The 21406-nt window shown below is 39.1% G+C and overlaps 1 protein-coding gene across 1 annotated transcript in view; it reads right to left on the bottom strand.

Moving 5' to 3' along the window:
* PRKCE (protein kinase C epsilon) overlaps nucleotides 1-21406 on the bottom strand; it is a 477162-nt gene that overhangs the window by 138191 nt on the left and 317565 nt on the right. The window contains exons 7-10 of the mRNA XM_065400343.1: nucleotides 18170-18312; nucleotides 14867-14963; nucleotides 14026-14240; nucleotides 11013-11186 (exon numbers count right to left, since the gene is read on the bottom strand). Coding sequence (XP_065256415.1) covers nucleotides 11013-11186; nucleotides 14026-14240; nucleotides 14867-14963; nucleotides 18170-18312 — 629 coding nt within the window. The remainder of the gene's footprint in view (nucleotides 1-11012; nucleotides 11187-14025; nucleotides 14241-14866; nucleotides 14964-18169; nucleotides 18313-21406) is intronic.

Genomic DNA, 21406 nt, shown 5'->3' with positions numbered 1-21406 from the left:
GGAAAGAATTCTCTGTAGTAACTCAGAGACCTCCGCATCTAGTGCTGCTGGGCATATTTGCTTCTGTGCACATTCCCTCAGCACACACAGGGGCCTACTACTTAATTACATGCTTTAGTGGCAGAAGGCCTCCAACAATGGACACCAGTATGATAGCCCATAGTATCCGGTAGCCATGGCTATGCCTTGCAAAGGCTCAACTATGCCCAACGTGCATGGTTGTGAGGAAAACTCACTGTTAGAAGTGAGAGAGGTTGGGATCAGAAAGATGGGGCAAGCACCAGAGTCACGGGTCTGCTCCCTCCCCACCATGCTTCCAGGGTCCCTCCCACTGAATGGACCCTGAAAGCTAAGGTGTCTTCACACACAGGAGGAGGGGGGAGGGAGTGGAACATCAGAGCCCTTGGCTTGTTTTGGCAGTGGCACTCCCTGCTCCCTTGACCTCCCCCTGTGGATGTATTACTTGAGGGGTTCTTTGTCCCCAGTAACTCCACACACCACCCAGCCAGACTTGTGACAAAACAATAGACCAGAACCCTTGCAGAGGCTCCTGTTACATGAACCATCTTCATCCTTCTCAGCACCACCCTAAAATGTATCAAACAGCTTAAAAACCACAATCGGCCCTAAACACTGGATTTATTTAAACCAGCATTGTTAAATTATTCCTCACAGTTGAGAACAATTGCACCATTCATACAAACACGTCAATTTAAAAACACCTCATGAGGAACAAACAAAAATGATCATTAAAATAGTCACACGATTGAAGTGAAGGCAACACACCACAGAGTCTGCAAGGGGATGTGGATTCTGCAACAGACATGTGTATTCAAGTTCTGCTCTCCCTACAAACCTCACTACCACATTTGCCCATTTTTGGAAGACGGCACCCTGGTCTCCTTTGATCTCTGCCAAAGTAGGGTGTACAAGACAGACAATTTTGGCAGTAAAGCTTGTGGTTGGTATTCTGAAAATGCATCTGTACTCAGACATGCCTCAACAGGAATGGTAATGTGTTTCTCAACGGGGAAAGTGTGTAAAGTTCTACAGTCTGTAGGGAGAAAGCAGGTAGGTCCATACACTTTTGACTCCTCCTGCTTCTCAAATAAGCTGCTGTCTGCACTCAATCATTTCTGGTATAAAATCTACTAGACAAGCTGGATGGTGAATCTTCAGGTACAGCAGCAATTGGTATAGCTACACCGGTGCTGACTCCTAAATGTAGACTCCTAAATGTGAACCCTAATTATCTCAAATCAGTGCAGAACCTAGACTGCCCTTGTCTATACCAGTGCAGCTACAGTGAAAGTTGGTCATCATTTGCTGAATCAGAGCTATTCCTAAGTGTGGACAAGGCCCCAGTAGGTTCCAACTAGAGCAAAATGTGGAGCTGCAGCTGCAACATTCACTTTTACATATGCACACCAGAAGCAAGTCATGTATTTGGATTTGAAAAGTGGTGAACGAGTCCTGTTCAGTTTGGGTGCTGCATCAAACTCTCAAAATAAAAATCTTTACTGTCTTAAAAAGAGAAGCTTTTAGATATTTTTGACTGATGCCTTCTTTAAGGCTGCGTCTACACTATGGACCTTACAGTGGCAGAGCTGTACCGCTGCAGCTGCGCCACTGTAAGGTCTCCTGTGTAGCCGCTCTATGCCAGCGGGAGAGAGCTCTCCCGCTGGCTTCATTAAACCACCCCAATGAGCAGCAGTAGCTATTTGGGCAGGTGAGCATCTCCTGCCGACATAGTGCTGCACACACTGGCACTTTTCTCGGTGAAACTTAGGTCAGTCGGGCGGAGGGGTGTTTTCCACACTCCTGAATGATATAAGTTTTGCCGACAAAAGTGCTAGTGTAGACAAAGCCTAAGTTACAGGAGTAAGTGCAGATATGGGCCCTGAGGGAGTTTGACTGCTCTGATAGCCAGGACTTGAAGTGTAAAACTAACAGGGCTAATGGGAACAATGGATCTTCAGTGAGCTAACCAGGCTTCAATAATCTTTCAAGAACAGCTAGCAACGATTAAGCAGCATAACAGCAAGTTTTCCAAAATCAGGTCACCAAGCCGGACACAGGAACTTGTGTGTATGAGAGACAATAATTATAGTATTTACTCATCAACTTTACCATCCCGACTATTCTCAACCACAATATCTACTTTTAAACATTGCACTGATCACTAAACAATCATAATGTGTTACTGTCTCTGGGATATCTAAATTAAACACACAGCCCGAAGTAATTCCTGAAGTGTCATACTCAGCACAATGTTATTACATCAGATTGTCGGGGTTTCTCTGCACTGTACGGTGCCTGAGTCATCACTAGATATTAGTCCTTTGTACCGCTTTGCACTTCATGAAATATCTGCAGAGCAGGTGAACTTCATTTTGTTTGCACTTGTGATTTGAATAAGTCTGTTGGAACCAACTAATAATAAAACAATATTAAGTATTAGTAACATCTGTTGTATATTATATGTTTAACATTGATTCAACCCTCTCACACAGTTAACACTTAACTGGTGGAAAATTTGTCTCTGCTTAATGTATTAAAGTACCTTGTGTTAAAATATTTTAGCTCTGATGAATCTAAAAGTTACTGGGGCTAATCCAGTGCTCTGTTACACATACACAATCCACTGAAGCCATAGGCATAACAAAATTGAGCCATAGAAAATTTCTAATCTGACACTAACCAGGAACATAGGGCAGTGCAAACTTGTCCTAAACAGATTACACCCATGTAGCAACTACTGCATAATGAGTTTAGCTGCTTAGCAACCAAAGCACAAGAATACCAGGTAAAATGGATTAGAAACCTCTGATTTGTCCCAGATAAATGTAACTGGCCAGCCAGTAGGTTAATTTGCACTGAAGATCTCAAATGACACCACCCTGAGCTATTATCACACAAGACATTTACTAGCCTGTTAAATAAACATAAGGGGGGGGGGAACTTTCTTTAACATGATCAAAAACTTTTTTTCCACTTACGAACATGCTACTTCTTAAAGGAACTCTGTCAGGCTAAAAATCATGTATCAAAACAAAAAATATTACCTTTGGCACTTATACCACCTTACATTAAAAAAATAAAGAGCTTTTAAAATCTTATTTACTTTTCACATTTACACTGTCTGTTCAGCTTTGAGTACTTCATTTTTAGGAATAAAAATAGACTAGTCCATTCCACTTCCTGGTTCTCATGCTATCCACAATACTGCAGTGTGTGAATTGGGAAAACTGCATGGGAATATTTAAACAAACAAACAAACATTTAAACAAACAAAAAACGGTTTGCACTGTCATTTAAATAACAATACATACCATTTCTATGAATATTCATTTCTGTATGTTTATTTTTAGCAAACCCTAATTTTTGGATGCAAATTTCCTGATAATATTGACATTATTAGTCAGTAGTCAGGGAACTAAGGCACAGATTCTAATTACTTATTTGTTTCTGGTATCAGGGACCTCATTGTAGTAGGTGCTATACATACACACAGTGAGAGATTGCCCCTGCCACAAAGAGCTTACAGTTTAAATAGACAAAGCAGACAAAGGATGGGACAAGGAAGCATTATCATTCCTATTTTACAGATTGGGAATTGAAGCAGAGGATTAGGTGGCTTGCCCAGGTCACAGGAAATCTGTGACAGAACTGGGAACTGAAACTGAATCTCCTAAATTGCAGTCAGTGCTTTAAATACAAGAACATCCTTCCAGCAACAACAACAATGTGCTAGGAGCTGTACAAACACAAAGGAAGAAATGGTTCCTACACCAAAGGGCTCACAATCTACAGACAATGGCAAGGCTGTGGTGCTGCAATGTGCCACTGTAGCACTGCAGTGTAGACAAGTGGTAGGGCTGATTGTAAATCTTCCATAAGATGTGAATTGTAGAGGAAATCTGAGTATCAATCAATAGCGAGATTGTTCTGCTAAAAAGAATGTCTTAAAAATGCAAACTGGGGGATGTCTATCTATAATGTAATTTGGCCAAAGGGAAACATTTCTGTGATGAGGCTGTTGATATTTTGAAAGCTACATTAGAGTAACAGCCTGGAAGATTTAACAAGGAGCACAAAGTTGGTCTAAAGAGCAAATAAGTGAAGTTCTTTTTTTCTAAACTTATAATAAACTATTCAAATAGATTTTTGAGTGAGGAAATTATTTTAAAACGTTTACTCCCATATAGAGACTCTATTTTATGTTTTAGCCCCTAAGTTAATTTTCGACCCAGAGTTACTGCTAGATCCTGCCTCTTGATGTATTTATACGCCTGTGTGGTATAGTCACATTCTGCAAAATCTAAGGTTTCATTTAAAAAAAAAAAAAAAGAATTCTAACTCTCATGGTTCCTAAGGTTCCAACTGTGAACTAAGTATAACTAATGCAGTGTTGACTTCTTGAGTCTGCAGAATGACTGAAACCATAGGTCTAAAAGGAGCCTAGCATAGATCTTTGTGCAAGCTTTCCATTGCCATAGCTGTACATGGAAAGTCGTATATTCTTCTCAATTTTCTAACCTGGTCCCCAGATAATAACTAAAAATAGGATGTGGCCTTCTGCACAGAGTGAGTTGACATCCCTGCTGAGCATACTCTGATAAGGTGAAAAATGGAATCGCTTCCATAATATATGAATGCTAAATGATACTATTTGTTTGTCTTAGAGTTTTATACTGTCGTCCTTCATCCCAGTATCCAACTACCTGCCACATAAGAATCAACAGCAATAGCAAAGTCACTAGGTCATGTTGTCTCAGGCTCTTGTCCCTTTTCTGAAGTCAGGGTTTTCTTCTATCTATCTATCTATCTATCTATCTTTAATTACCTTTCTTTTGACACTAATGCTCCTCTTCTGATAACAGCGCTGCCCTTTCTTCTGACACTAATGTCTTGCTTCTGACATCAGATTTGCCCTGTTGAGTGGTAGCAGAATTCTGGGGTCCTGCAGGCTGCCTTCCCAGTGGAGGGAAATCAGTGGTGCAGAGTCTGGGAATACCCTAAGTTTAGCTTGTCTCATTTACACATATAGACAGAGGTGTCAAAAACAGCATGTAGGAAATCCCCTTTTCTATAAATCTCTCTGCTATCTGCCACAGATTCTCTCGAAGGAAAACGTGTAACAAAACTACCAACACCACAGCATTTCCTACCTGCATACTAAGAAAAAAACCCACACTTGTAGGACCGTATACATGGTGAGTCATGTATCAATAGTACAATCTTGTATCTTTCCTGCTAGTCCTACCAATAAACATGGGTAAAATTATATTAACCAATATTTTTTTCTCTAAATTCTCCATTAGCAGATGAAGCATGGCCTAACAGTCTGAAGAAAGGATTGAGAGCCAGAAACTTGAGTTCTAATTCAGACTCTGGTAGTGACTCATTTTTTTCACATTAGGGGAAGTCACTGAGGCCAGAAGTTCCCAAAGTGGCTACTAATTTTGAGTGCCCAACTTTAGACACCTCTGAAAACCAGACTCAAAGTGTCAAGTTGGGTATTTAAAATTGGAGGAAGCCAAAATTAGCAGTCACTTTTGGCCTTAATCGCTACCATTTGTACAATGGAGATAACAATGCCTACTTATTACATTAATATCGAGAACAGCCCTGCCATGGACGTGTATGTTCATAAAGCACTTTGAAGATAAAATAAATATATTGTTTAAATTACTGAAATTTCTCTTCCAGAAACCCGGTTTATAAAATAAATACAGAAGACCAATGAATCGGATAAATATGTATTAAATGAATCACATCATGATCTATAAATGACAGATAGCATGGAAGTTCAAACTAGCCAGTTTATTCCTCTTGCCCACATCATTTTAATGAAACTTTTATGATAGCTAATGCCATCTGTAATAAGTACACAGTATTCTATGCTCCCCCCACCTTACTAGCAGCTCTTTATTCCTTGTATTACTCCTGCATGCCCAAAGTACAAGCTGACTTCGAAAAATAAAATTTATCAAATCTAGATTTCTTAACCACAAACATGATACACATGCACAAACATGTACAAATACACACACATTACATATTCATATTAAAATGTGTGACTATTTTCTAACAGAATGGCAGAAATGCATTAAATTGCTAGATTTTTCTCTAGAAACAACACACACTATCCTTGGAGAAGTACTCCAGTATAGAAGAGAGGAGAGATGATGTTGTGGTTAGGGCACTAAATTGGGACTCATGAGTCCTGTGTTCAGTTCTTAGCACTGCCACAGACTTCCTGTGTAACATCGCTCTGTGCCTCAGTTCCCCATTTATAAAATGGGCATAATGGTTACTAACCTCATAAGGGCTTGGAGGAATAACTATACTCTCATATTCACGAGGAAGAAAAATCTCCAATGCAAATGCACCAGAAAGCTGACTTTAAACATTCATAAATCCATCTGTTAAAACTAATTTTCTTCAAAATTGTCTTGATGTTAATTAACATCTCAGTATAATTAATAGATTATAAGGCAAAAAGGGACAATTATCTACTCTGACCACCTGTCTTCAAAACCATATTTGAAGCATCGAGCATCCTTCATTTTTCAAATTATTCAAGCATTACAATTCTCATAAAAATATACTAAAAGCATATTTTATTCTATGTTCAAGTAACTTCAAAACACTGAGCTGGTTTTGATCAATCTTTTAGAAAAGTTTACCTTTAGGTTTGAGACAAAACATGAAAAAAATTCAGCTGCAAAAGGTTGTATTTTAGGAAGTTAGGAGCAATTCCTTTCATGATTTTATTTGAATTAAATTATTCAACATCTCCCCCTGCATTATTTGTTCAGTTTATAAGCGGTGTGAACAACAGATGGGAGTTTCACAAAAGTTTTCAAATAACATCTTTTAATTTTCTGCTAGTCTCCCAAAACACATGCTTAAACCCATCCCCATTCACCAAGAACTTCAACATGTGCTTGGCTTTCATGTCAATGGATTTGAGCACTTGCTTAAAGTAAAACACATACTTACATGATTTGCTCAGTTGAGACCCTTGTACAGATTATGGTTCCAATCTTGAAGTCCAATGGGACTATTCATTTGATTAAAGTTAAGCATGTGTGTAAATGTCTGCAGGCTATGGACCCAATGTATGCTCCTGACAGCCTTCTCATCTGTGTGGGGAGGCTGTCTGACACTTGCCAGTCAAAACCGAGAAGCATTGTTAAAGCAATATTAACATGTAAGTTTATATCCATATTAGCATCCACTTGGCATAGTTCCTGAATTGGGCCCATGGCTTTCCAAAATAATTTAAAATATTTTCCATAGTATATCAATGATGACTAAAAGATAATTTAGAAAAACATCTTAATGAAAAGGATATCTGAACAGATTAAAATGTCTACCTTATGAAGAGACAAGGTAGGTTTGGTAATATCTTTGACTGGACCAACTTCTGCTGGTGAAGGAGACAAGGTTTTGAGTTTATATAGAGCTTTTCTTCAGGTCTTCTCTGTGTAAACTCGAAACCTTGTCTCTTTCACCAATAAAAGATGGTCCACTCAAAGATATTAGCAAACCCACCTTCTCTCTAATATAAGGGACCAACATGGCTACACCACCACATTATGAAGGTAAACACTACAGTGTGTCTTGCCATGCAATCTGTACTGAGCAACTTCTCTGCACTGTCTGCACAGTTTTAATTACACTTTACAGCATGCAAGGGAAAGCTCCCACTTTTTAGAAGCATTAATTTTTGTGGGGAAGGGAATAAAAGATAAAATGAAGTTACATACAGAAAAAAACCATCAAGTACTTTGGCAATTAATACAATGCCAGTCTTCCCCAGTATGAGCAATAAGATATATCTGAATTGTAAAATTTAATTCCAGCAGGATCACTATTGTAGGGCCCAATTCTGAGGTTCTCAGCACCTTGATCTCCTACTGCAGACAATGTTAGTCTAAATAATTAATCCAACACTTATGTTTGAAACATTTTTGGCTCTACTGTGCAAAAGCCTTTGTCTCAGCAAAGCTATTTTTATTATACACGGTGCTTGTTTAAGAACTGTTTCCCTACCTGTTTTTTTTTATAGGAGCTGAGCAAATAATTCAGTGAATAATGTAGCTGTTTTCCCCCCAATTCACAAACAGTTTACAATTTTTGCTGATGTATTAATTATGTTTATATACAATTTCTACAAAGAGTCCTTTGTAGATTGTTCCCAAGCAGTTCTTTGAAATATTTCATTATTGAGATGTGTTCCTTTGTTTTGACTGGACACATAGGTCACATGGTATTTTGTTGTTGTTGTTGTTGTTGTTGTTGTTGAACAGGACGGGCTTAATTCTTAAAGACTCCAGTTTCTTGTGAGAATTACAAGCTCAACTTTTGCTCTCTGCTAATATAACATTTGAGTGAAATCAACCCCTGTATAGAATGCCAGCACAATGTCTATGCATGATTAAAGTTCCACATAAACCAATGGGGGTCCCACTATTTCCCATAGGAGACTGTATCACAGTGTCTTGGAACAACACTTGTTAGGTGTCTAGTTAGTTAACTCAAGTTGCTTAGTGATCAGTTCATTCAAGTTATAACTGACCACAAACTCTAGTCTAGTTATTCTCCTTGAGAGAGGGGAAGTATTGAATAGTCTCTTTGATGGAGAGATGGCCTGAGTAGAAGCAAAGGGGGAGGAAAACAGAGGACTGAGAGGATGTCAGTGGGAGCTATAGACAAATTTGTGAATCTCTTATACTGGGAAATGGCTTGGAGAGCGGGAAGAATACAATTCAGAAGTGTCACGGGAAAGATGGTATGGGCTGGGAATGGAAAGGGAGGGAAATCACCAGTAGAAGCAGGGAGTGAACAGCAGTGGCATAATTTACCTTATGCAAAGCTGGCCTTTATTGATGTTAACATTCCCCAGTCACATGACTCGTATCAGCAGGATGGTATATTTATTTACATTTCAGGAGGTCTGGTCTCCCTTAGTCTTGAAAATCTCTCTCTGTTGATGAAATCTATTTCCTCCAAATGCCTCATCTATTATTGTAAGAATAGTGTGTTCAAACATTCCGAAACTCAACTGAAATTCAAATTAGAATGATCCTCAGATTCTTTGAAGTATCTTTGGTAGAAATAAACTTTATTTGGATTTTTTTCATCTATGTTCCTAACACATTATTTGTGTTAGTGTCAGAAGATGTGAAAGGCCGAAAACCCCACTACTTTAAATACTATGAGATTATGCCAACAATCTGCTAATGGAAAATTTGAAGACTGTAATCTAGATACTACCGACAATTTTCCTACAACACACTAACCAAATTTCTTGTCTTCTTAATCAACTGTTCAGTTAAACAATTTTTCCTGACAATTCTGTTCAAAAACCTTTTAGGCACAGATATTCCATAACTGCATGCAACTAATTACTACAATTGCACATAAAGCCATAGCAAATTCATATATAAGCCAGGTAAACATTTAACTGCTCATTTGTGCATATACATTTTTGGTTCTACTGTGCAACTAGACAGTATGATTTTTGTTATGTCTACTGTTGGTTTAATGACTTTGAATTAGGAACAATGGGCTAATTTCTCCCTGGTTTAACTCCACTTATTTTAACAGAGTTACACCAACAATAACTTTCCCCCAAGAATTCAAATGTCATCCTTTGCTGAAAAAGAACCCTGAACTCAGGACGTGGCTGGTAAGTAATATAACTGAATTTCAAATATTTTATTTTAAATATAAACATTTATTTATTTATACATTTTAAGTCTAAATATTGCGTTTTCTCTAAGGACTAAATCCTGGTCCCATTTAAGTTAACGGCAAAATTTACATTGACTTAAATGGGGTTAATGATTTGGAACATGCAATATTTTAAAAGAACTTTTTAAGGTTACAGGTGTTTTTAAGGTTTTAACCAGATACAATAATTGATATTCTATCAACAAAACTGCTTATTCACAAATTAAGCTTTATTCTGCAGTCCTTAGGCAAAACTCCCAATGAAGTCAAGGAGGTGACTGACACAAAGTAGGAGAGAACCTTTATCTACCAGGTGAAAAGCAGACGACTGTTGTCTGCTCTGCTGGATGACAGAAAGAAATAAAGGGCTATGGGGATGAAGTATGGAAATTAGCACTGAATAGGACTAGTCTCAAACATCCTAATTAACAGTTTCAGAGAGTCTAGACAATTCACTCACCATCCAAACAGAACGTTTAAGATTAGAGTGCTTACATGCTGGTAGCAACCCCAGTCTGCAGAGGGATTCCATATCAGAAATCCCTAACAGTGAACACACAGTGGGGAAAGGAATAGTTTAGGGAGCAAGGATCTCATTATCAGCTTTTGCTGTCCTCCTACCTCATGGACAGCATTAGTTTTATAGGAGTTGATTTGAAGGGCAACATATCTGCCTCCTCTTCTTTTTGAACTCTACAAACATCAGCTTCATTTTACAGCATAAGAAACTGAAAATATGAACCGCAGGAGGGTTCTCCTGTAATCTTATTTCTGTCAGAGTTAACGAAAACAGAGTTTTAATGAACAATTTGGGTATCTCTTTCTCTGCATACTGGACACTAACAACATTTTTATCTCAGTTATGTAAGCCACTGATATACCCTATTATCGTATACTGTACAGAAACCCTAGTAAAGGATAACTCAGTAACCTATTGTTGTTTCTCTACTGCCATCTTCTGGCATGTACAAGGCAACACAGTATTTATGCTGTTTAATAATGGCACTACATTTGCCATGAAGATTCTGTTTGGGCAAGCAGTGAGCTGGATATACCATTTTCCTTTGATTTCTTGACAACATGCAAGTTAAAAGGAGAGCCCATTCAAATTTCATGCTTCTGAGGCGTCAGTGAAACCCTCTAAGAAATATTTCAAAACACTGTGCATTGGTACCTTTTATGCAGCTTCATTTTGAACTGCAAATACTTAATACTGTTGTACAGCTCTCTTGATGAAAGTTAACCAACAGGCTTATTTAGCATACCTTGGTCTGGAAGCAGCAGTAAAGTTGTGTTAGATAGGGATGTTTCCGTGCTAATGCCAGAATTCTCTTTTCTGTCATTGTACAGTCTACATCATCATCTTGAAGGATGACATCTTTCTTTAAGACTTTCACCGCATATACTTCATCTTTACCTTTTAGCTCAGCTAGCATGACCTAGAATCAGTAGAAATCTTTGCTTATATACAGCACATATAATCACACAAATATATTATACATGACAAATGTAAACACAATAGAAAAAATGTGTATAGATTTGAAAAGTACAGAACAATTGAAAGGATAACTGCACTCACACGGCACTCTCAAGTTGTCTATTTTACATAGCTAAGTAGCTGAAGAAATTCACATTTTAAAATGGACACTTTTAGTAGAACTTTGAATATCAGCCACACCATGTATGCTTCATTCAGTTTAGTTAAGATTGCAGGCAGTTAACTCCTTGTTATCCAGTACCTTACAGTTTGCCTTCTATGCCCTACTGCTAAGATCTGGAAAATAGGGAATGGGACAAAGCTAGAGCACAATGTGGGTTTAGTTCCCTTTTTGGAAAGTGCTGCAACAATTTTGTCATTCTATAGAACAATGCACATCACTGTGACAGCCTGAAAAGAGCACCCAAAATCAACACCTATTTGAGGGAAAAGTCCTGTCCCATTCAAACCTGAGTTTGGCTTGTCTGGGCATGATACAGAGGTACTCCGCAGAGACTGATTGGGGTAGTGAGGAATAAGGAGAGAAAGAACTGCTCCAGAACTGGTACTGCAGGAACCCCTGTATATGCAGGGACCTCTTTATTATGGAGGAATCAAGAGTGGATCTGTGTAGCAGCAGATTCCCATGTTCCATCCCTACCTCTTAATCACCACAGAGCATAGCACACTGAAAAGAAAATTACTGTAGAACTGCATAGCTCCAGCTCCACACATTCCCTCCCACCCTCACTCGCTTTCAATAGTATGTCTACACTGTGAAAAAAAACCGTGGCAGCTGACCTGAGTCAGCTGACTTGGGCTCATCGTGAGGCTCAGATTGCGGGGCTATAAAATTGCAATATAGATGTTCGGGCTTGGATTGGAGCCCAGGCTCTGATACCCTTCCCCCTCACAGAGTCTGAGCTCTAGCCTGAGCCCAAATGTCTACATGGCAATTCTATAGCCCTGCAGCCCGAGCCCCATGAGCCTGAGTCAGCTGACCTGGGCACTGAGACTCGTAGACATATCCTCTGAGGATACCCAGAGTGAGCCCCCTGAGAATTAAAGCAATGAAGCATGCATGGTGTTTTCAGTCCTTCCACAGACTCCTGCTTCTTCCACTTACTGCCTCAGAGTGGAACTGCACCGGTTCTGCTGCCTAAGGGAAAAGATTTGCCAATTTGGAAATAATTATTCCTTGTTCTCACATGCCCTCACTATTATCTTCTTAGTGCTACTTCTGAACTCCAGATAAATATATGCAAGATATTCACAGTGAGGAAGATCAGACCAGTCAGTAAATTATTACTCGTTATTTTTATTCATAGAATCATAGAAGATTAGGGTTGGAAGAGACCTCAGGCGGTCATCTAGTCCAACCCCCTGCTCAAAGCAGGACCAACCCCAACTAAATCATCCCAGCCAGGGCTTTGTCAAGCCGGGCCTTAAAAACCAATAAGGATGGAGATTCCACCACCTCCCTAGTGAAATAGTTTTTCCTAATATCCAACCTAGACCTCCCACACTGCAACTTGAGACCATTGCTCCTTGTTCTGTCATCTGCCACCACTGAGAACAGCCTAGCTCCATCCTTTTTGGAATCCCCCTTCAGGTAGTTGAAGGCTGCTATCAAATCCCTCACTCTTCTCTTCTGCAGACTAAATAACTCCAGTTCCCTCAGCCTCTCCTCACAAATCGTGTGCCCCAGCCCACATAATTCCATTAATTATTTCCCCTTTTCTCCCTCCCAAAAGTATGTTAAAATATTAACAGCTTAATTAGTGTGCACGCAAATCTGCATGCAGAAAAACCTGCATGCTCATTTTTCAAGCACTAGCACCAGTGAAAGCAGCCAATAGATCAACACCTGTGTAGGCATGTGATGGAATTTATAAAAGCTTCACTCATGCCAAACTCATTTGGTCAACTCAAAGTCAAACTCAGCCAAAACCACAGAGCTTTGCAAGGTTTTCATCAAACCATTAATGGGCTCATGTTTGTTCAAAACATAGTCCAGGCTCACTGAAAGGTTTAAAACACTGAGTGAATCTTATCTGGGTTTCACATCAATAATGAAACCAAAATCAGGTGAGGTCTGCCTGGCTTTGGGGGAGGGGGGTTGTTATAAAATCTTAGCACAGCTCCAGCCTTCAAATCCTTTTTGCTTTCTTTGTTGAGAAGACCGTGATTTTCCTATTGCTAGCGTTGAGGGACACAATGCAACTATCGCAGAATGAACTGGATTATATCTTGGTCTCTTTCATCATCAATAAAACCATCAGGCTGCTGCAACTGAGCTAGAGGAGGGATGGAGACCAAACACAACTTAATTGTCACATGGCACGTGGAATTTTCAAGGCTGGAAGTTGGACAAATACAACCACCCATCATTTGACTTGCAAAGTGAGCAAATTTGAAGTGGAAATTATCTGAAGAGAGAACAAACACAGAATCCCCTGTCATTTCTACACTTCTGTTTCCTATTGGAATACACCCACTGTAGTTATTTTCCCTGTCAAGTAGTATTTATTCTACATTTAGTTAATGCAATTTCAATGGTGAAATCTTGAAATCTAGAAATCTAGTTCATAGCTCTTAGCTCTCATTTTTTATAATGATTTAAACAGTAAAGTAATTCTAGCTAATCAGCAGGATACATATTCATGAAAATGACTATTTTGAAAGCTGACTATCCCAATAAGTAAGACAAGAAAGAAACCCCTGTGGTGGGATCACATTAACATTAGTACTGTGTACAGCAGAGTCAAAAATAATCCATCAAATCAGAGAAAGCCACCAACCTTGCCAAAGCTGCCTTTCCCTAATACTTTAATGAAGTTGAATTCTTCAAGGCCCATTCGCTTGGTCTGGACTTGTTTGACTTCCCCGTTTTCACCATTCTCCCCAGGTTTATTAAGCTGATTGTCTGTTGACGTTGTTGCTGTCGCTCTGTGTTCTTCTCCTCGATTGTCAAACGACAAAGCTTTCCTAATGTTGTTTTCAAGCTCTTTGATTTCTGTGAAAAGGTGGGAACAACAGATTGACTTCTCTACAAACCCAGTCCATGCTATTGCAGGCGATTCCATCCCTCTTCTCATAAGAAATATACTGCTGAATCTCTTAGGTAAAGTTATTTAGTTATCTAAGGGCTTAGATAATGAAATTCATAAGCTACATTTCGGTACCACTCAAATAATGTGATGCAGGGCATTCAATCTAAATAAATAGATCATGCTGACACTTTCACTTCCAAGTGCTACAGGCCCCATTCTGCTTCCAGACACACCAGCATAAATAAGGAATAAACACTAACTCCTCTGAAGATTCAGGGTTCATGTGAACTCTCTCTTGTGGGTTCACAGTTTCCCTGAGTTTCACTTTGAAGTCAATGGAATATACTGGTGTAAAGGAGAGGAGAATCAGGCCCTTTCAAAGGTTTTTTTTTTTTTTAAACTACAATTCACAAATTTCCCATCAGATTTCCAGATCCCTGAAGGTGACTTTTTGTGGCTCACACTCCTTGTTTAATTTGAAGCAGATTGTCTATCCAGGCCGGGGTCCATTGTGACAGCACTATTACTCCTCATAGAGACTGACACTAAAGCAATATTTATTGGTATGGAAACAAAACAGGTATCTAACCCTGATCACACGGAGAGGTTGGTGCAGACTTTGACCTGTCTTCTTCTGAAGGTGTGGTTCCAGGAACTGGCTGCTGAGATTCTGCACCTGCAGTTAGCTAAAAACATTCCCACAAAAGGATATTCAGTTGTGAGATCCTCTAACACAAAGAGTGCAAAAGAAGCAACTTCAAAAACAAAGTAACTTCACAAAGGGAAGGAATAAAGGGAACTGAGTACACTTCATCCTCACGAAATTATCATCTCACTGCCTGTGTCAAAAGTTAGATTCCAATGCCTACAGTACAGGCTTTCACTTTAAAGATGAACTGAAATGCTCATCAAACGCACAGAAAGAAGTCTATGTAAGATTTCAATTCAGTAACATGTGAACTTAACAACTGCAAGCAAATATATTTGCAAACAAATTAGTCAACAAATATTAGTTCTTCCATTAGAGTCCAATCCCGCAGGGTGCTAAGTGTCCTCAGTGGCAGGTGTCATTGATGTCAGTAGGAGTTCATGCTGCTCAGTATTTTACTTACCCCAAGACCAGAGTTCTCGGTGTTGCCTTTTCCCTGTAATAGCAATAACAGTCCACAGATCTGTGCCGAAATCTTAGTGATATCCTCAAAGATTTTAGTGATGCCCTAACTCTTAATGCTGGGTTTGGGCCTTAAAATGTCTTTCAATTCACAATTAAAACATACTAATATGTAGGTTTTAAGCCTCTGTTTCTGTTCATGATATGGGATCTCAACCAGCTTTACAATTTATTTCTTACAAAAGCACATAAGTACATCTTTAAATCCCCTGTCCTCTCACTGGTATGTTTGTTGCTGGACTGTCTCATTTACAAGTTACTACTGTCAAGATTAGGTGTTTTCTCTGAAAAGCTACTTTATTATTGAAAAAAAAAAAAACAGCCAGGTGGGCAGAAGGTTTTCTTTTCAAAACAGTAGTATTAGTATTACTGTAAGTACTAAAACAAACGAACTGGGTCAAATCAGCGGGACCATCACTGGGTATATCACACACACATTCACTGTTGCTAGCAGAATTCACAAAAGACTCAGTCCTGCAAGCTGCTGAGTGCCATCACAGTCAATGGAAACTTCCTTAAATGTATATGGTGTGAATAACTACCTTCTTAGGTAAAGAGGTACTGCTAATTGAATGCCAGCATTTAGGAAACTGACATGGTATTCTAAAGGGGAGCAATGTTAGAATGTCAAAGTGTAAACAAATCACAGCATTTACTGAAATACTGCATGTAGTAACTTAGGGCTAGATTTGTAAAGGTACTTAGGAACCTAAAGATGCACATAGGTGCATAGTGGAATTTTCAAAAGTGCCTTAGCTCCTAACTCCAATTAATTTTAATTGCAGCATTAATGGGATTTAGTTGCATATACATTTCAAAGCGAAAATTGACATACTAGAAACAAATCTTCCCTAGCTGAGTTTTTGGAAAACCTGAGAATATTTTCTACCTGTAAAACATTCCACAGCGAGCCCAGTTCTTCTTTACATTACACCTTTGCACCCATAATGAATTCAAAAGACAATATGGCAAAATGGAATTTAATATTTAGAGGAAACCCAGTTAGACAAAACACTGAGGAAGTATAGCAGCGTACTATGTTTTACTAACCTTTAGCCAAATATTTTAATAGATTCCACCTAATATAACTTTAATGTTAAAAATGACATGTGGTCCGGGGAATAGGGGTGTGGACTTAGACCTAGTGTCTCTGCCACTGACTGCTGCACAACTTTGGGGAAGTTATTTTCCCTCTTTCCCTGTTTCCCCTCTGACACTTAGTCTAAATAGACTAAGTTCTCTGTCTCTTACTACCTATTTGCACACTGAGCACAACAGGGCCCTGATTTTGGTTGGGCTCTCTACATGCTCCCATAATAATACAAGTGTGGTTATATAATGATTTTAATTCATGCTTCAATAAGTTCCTTCAACAAAATGACAATTAAGGATGGAATTTTCAAAAGAGCCTAAGAAGTCCCACTGAAAGTGTTAGGCACTTCTGAAAATCCCACTCTAAGGCTAGGTCTACACTAGGGGGGGGGATTGATTTAAGATACGCAAATTCAGCTACGCGAATAGCGTAGCTGAATTCGACGTATCCTTTTCGACTTACCCCGCTGTGAGGACGGTGGCAAATCGACCGCCGCAGGTCCCCCGTCGACGGCGCTTACTCCTCCTGACGAGGTGGGAGTACACGCGTCGATTCGGGGATCGATTTATCCATCTAGATGAGACGCGATAAATTGATCCCCAAGAGATCGATTTCTACCTGCCGATCTGGGCGGGTAGTGTAGACTAGCCCTAAAACTCTTTCAGAACCAATTTTGTAAACAGAGCTGCTGTACACTTTTATCAGTGGCAGTGCTATCAAATATTAGCAAGCACTGCACACTAATTTTGTGCAATTACAGTACAGCAATTTTTCTTTATTTTCCTAAGATTTGTTATTCAATTAATTGCTTTCCAATTTTCCCATAACTTTTTGTTTGTTTTGCTTTAAACAGTTTTCTTAATATTTCAGGACAAATATGTAGTTGACCGTGAAAGCAAAATTATGTCTAAAGCCAAGGGACTAACATATGTCAGGAGAACTGATTGTAAAGGTCACTCATTTCAAGAGGTGAGAGACCGCTGCCATCACCATGCAAATGCAGATAGATATGAGACCACATGGTGATCAGGGCCACATTGTAAATCCAAATTAACACAGTTGAATTCAGGATACATTTTAGGTGGCCCGTGATTTTTATTCCAAGGAAAAGCAGATTAAAAAAGCAGATTAGCTTTGGAAATACCTGCTTGCAGCCAATTTCTTTTTATAAGAGAATGTTGCTGTTTCAGTGCATTTATCATCATTACAACAGTATCATAGGGTAGAGTCTAGCCTCTGGCAATCAAATGATCTCATGACAGTTTTCAACCAGATAAGCATATTTATATATTAGTCATGTATTTCAGCGAGAGATCAAAGTAGTCACCTTGGCTTCTGAAAAGTCCAATTCCTCGTGCCAATCAAAATAAAACCCATCTTGACTGTTTAAGTTGTCTTCAGGTTTGCAAGACTCTATCATATCAAAACAGATTCCCCAAAGAATTTTACCAGGGAGGATGTATGCTAAAACTCCAGAGCCAAGTCCTTTTAGCCTTACTCACATGAATAGGCACATTGACTCCATTGGATTTCTTGAGTGAGTTAGGTGAGTAGGATTCAGCGCCAGCTGTTAATACTGATGTACATTCATTAATTTATTGCTCCTTTTATGTGAGATTTTTGGTTACCTTTTTCCTTCGTTGCCCACTATTAGTGATCTTATCTGGAGTGACTCCAAGATCTGCAAGTACTTTAGCTATTCCTCTAGCATCCACTCCGCAGTTTGGTGCTACGTTTGTTTCACAGCGTCTATGTACATTCATCTTGCAAACTGCAATGAAATGTGTGGTGGGGAAAAAAAGGTTTTCAGTAACTTAAATAGACATTTATTTTAAAATATCCATTTTATTTGATTTCAGTCAGATCTTTCAGGATCTAACATTTCTTTTAAAATATAATTCTATTTCGGTAGAAAAGAATTTAGCTGAATTTGCAATGGCACTTAACACACTAACATAAAATTATGAGTCCACTTCATTATTCTTCAGAATATAACAATAAAATATTAAATTTAACAGAAAATTGAAAATAATAGTTTTAGACACGCAACCTCAAGCTCCACGCATTTGGACACACACAATTCAGTTACTCTGGTAGTGGCCTGCGTAGGCTGAGCAACATGTTAAAGTGACTGGTCCAACCTCTACTTTCAGTTACACACATGATAATCCAGAATAACTCCTTTTACCTTCAGTACAGTTACTCTGGATTTACACTGGTGTGACAGAGCTGTTTGGCCCATTTATCTCTCCTAGTTCTATACTGAATTTTACTCACTGCCTACTATCACTTCAGCATATCCAACAGGGTTTTTACCACCATCTCAGCCTAAGAGGTGCTTTTGAATATGTTATCCTGTATGTTTCAGTGCCTAGCACAATGGGGTCCTGATTCAGGACTAGGGCTCCTAGTCATTACAGTAATACAAATGATGACAATTAATTATTATTACTATTATTATTAAGACATTGATAAAAACCTTATCGAATATGCTGAGTTCATCATGGGTCAGTGAACAGTGCTACTCCTCAGGGCACTTCTCCTGCTCCTACTGAAATCAATGGGAGCTGCATCAGGCCCCAGGACAGTGACAAGGCAGCCTTTACAACAACAGAGAAAACGAATAACCCTGCAAATCTCAGACATGTTCCAACTAGAAAAACATTTAGAGCTTTGAACTCAGCCTAATCCTGCTCCCATTGACTTCAAGGAGAGCGGAATTAGGCCTTAATCTAGCTCTTTCTAATAAACTGCTTACAGTAGTGTCTCTTCATCTGCTTTACTCAAGACTGTTATAATCCAGCATCACACTAACAAGCCATGTATTCATGTACCTAGTTTTAATTTTTATATGAGGCCAATCACATAATAAAATTATCTCCCCCTTTGGATAATTATCCTCTACACAAGATGCACTGATTCCCTCTCCCCCTCCCCCTTTCCCCACTACTGTCTCTGTAACTAGCATGTTAGCATGACCAGGGAAGTCATGTAGTTTCCTGGTTACTCAGAAAGAAAAAAAAATAGTAAAGAATGCAGACTTAATTACAAATAAAGTGGATTGGATTTGTTGGGAGCCCACTGACATGTCTGAATAATTTAGCCTTCAGCGCCCTCTGGTGGAACACGATACAGAGCAGGCAAAATTACAAGTGGTGTCAGGCGCTAGAGATGGACAAGATTCTCTCACTTTAAAATTCAATTGGTCAAATTCCTCCCTGTATCAACAGAATTATACAAGGCATGAATTAAGCCCAGTTTACCACCCTATTTTCCTATTGCGATTTTAACCAACATCTAGTCCAATACCAGTTACACTGCACAGCAATCCTGTAGAAACAGGTGCTCTATGCGCTCTGTGTATTTAGCAGCAATCCTGAGCACTTCAGAAAGAAGATAGCTTTGAAGTTCCAATACACCCCCTACTCACAAGAATGGAGCAGAAAGGTATAGGAAGAAATACCTATGGGCTTGTGTGTCTGTGATCCAAAACACAGCTGGTAGGTCAAACATTTGGCCTATGAGCCTTAACAGTGTGCCTTTAAGAGCGGAACTAGCTGAAATGAAACAAAGCAGAAAATTCTGTGCATTCTCAATATGTAAGGTTATTTAAACAGAGGGAGGAAGGGTAATAAGCAGTGTAAAACAAGATAAAAAAAGAACATTTCTCAGGAAGAAGCTTTTCATGGAGGAAGCCAGCAGAGCGTGCTTAAGCAGGCAAGTTTCTGGAAAGGTGAGCATTGATGGGCACTAGTTAAAAGAAAAACAGGAAGCACTACTCTCCTGCTGAGAAGCAACCATTTCCAGTTGCTTGTGAATTTTAGATTTCATGCAGGTCATGGTGCATTTTTACAGGAAACAGTTTTATAAGGAAAGCATGAAGAGAGGAATGAAGATGTTATATGCTGAACCCTTATTTATACATGAGCACGATGATGATGATGTGGTGGTGGTAGTAGAGGAGGAGGAGAAGAACCCAGAATATAAGGAATTGAAACTTAATTGTTATAGAATGGAAAGGAGATGGTAGATTGACTATAGTTCTGACTGAGAAATGGCAAATACCAACAAGACCCAGATGAACTGAAAAGGGTGGTCTGAATTTCCCGCCAACAGAATTAAGGTGACATAGAAACATAGGGATGGCAATAATAGGAAAATAATAGTCTTAGTCCTGCCACTACCCATCATTCAATGCTCCAGGGGGAGGCTTAAGCCTCACAATGCTTCTTAGCATGAAACACTCTGCCATGGGAGCAATTTCTCCATGACTCCAGCTGGTGATCACCTCATGCCCTGAAGCATAAGGACTGGCAGCTCCCTAATAATTTCATTTTTACCCAGTGTAACTGCAGAAGATATTTTTATTCGTAGACTGCAATGCCTTCTATATGTCACCTTTAGCTCCTGCTCTTTGGAAAATCAGGCAGTAAACTTAATCCTGTTTTTAAATTTACTAAGCTGAGTCTGTCAATTTATGGAAGATACAGTCTCTGTAATGTGAAAACAGTTTTAAATTTCATTAGATATGAATTTTTATGAGTTTGGCATGAGCTTCAAGCCATAGTCCATTAAAAACCCACAACAGATGGTTTGATTCTCCATTGATCCCAAAATGCTATTACCCTGGAAGTATTTGAACAGACTTTACTTCCCCTTTCAGAACAACTATTTATCTGTCTCAGGGGAATCTAGTCCTTAAGGCTGCCTCATTACCAAATGGAAATGTACATCCTCCTTCAGCAGAAAAGAAGCCCTACGTTATCCAATCTAGCAGCCACAAGGAGATTTGAGGCCACCTCTTCCCTGCTAAATCACAAAACAGCCTGTGTCAAGGAGATTAAGGAAGAGCAGCCAGTTCATTT

The sequence above is a fragment of the Emys orbicularis genome, chromosome 3, assembly GCF_028017835.1.
Source record: "Emys orbicularis isolate rEmyOrb1 chromosome 3, rEmyOrb1.hap1, whole genome shotgun sequence".
NCBI lineage: Eukaryota > Metazoa > Chordata > Testudines > Emydidae > Emys > Emys orbicularis.
This window is presented reverse-complemented; position numbering and strand designations above follow the sequence as displayed.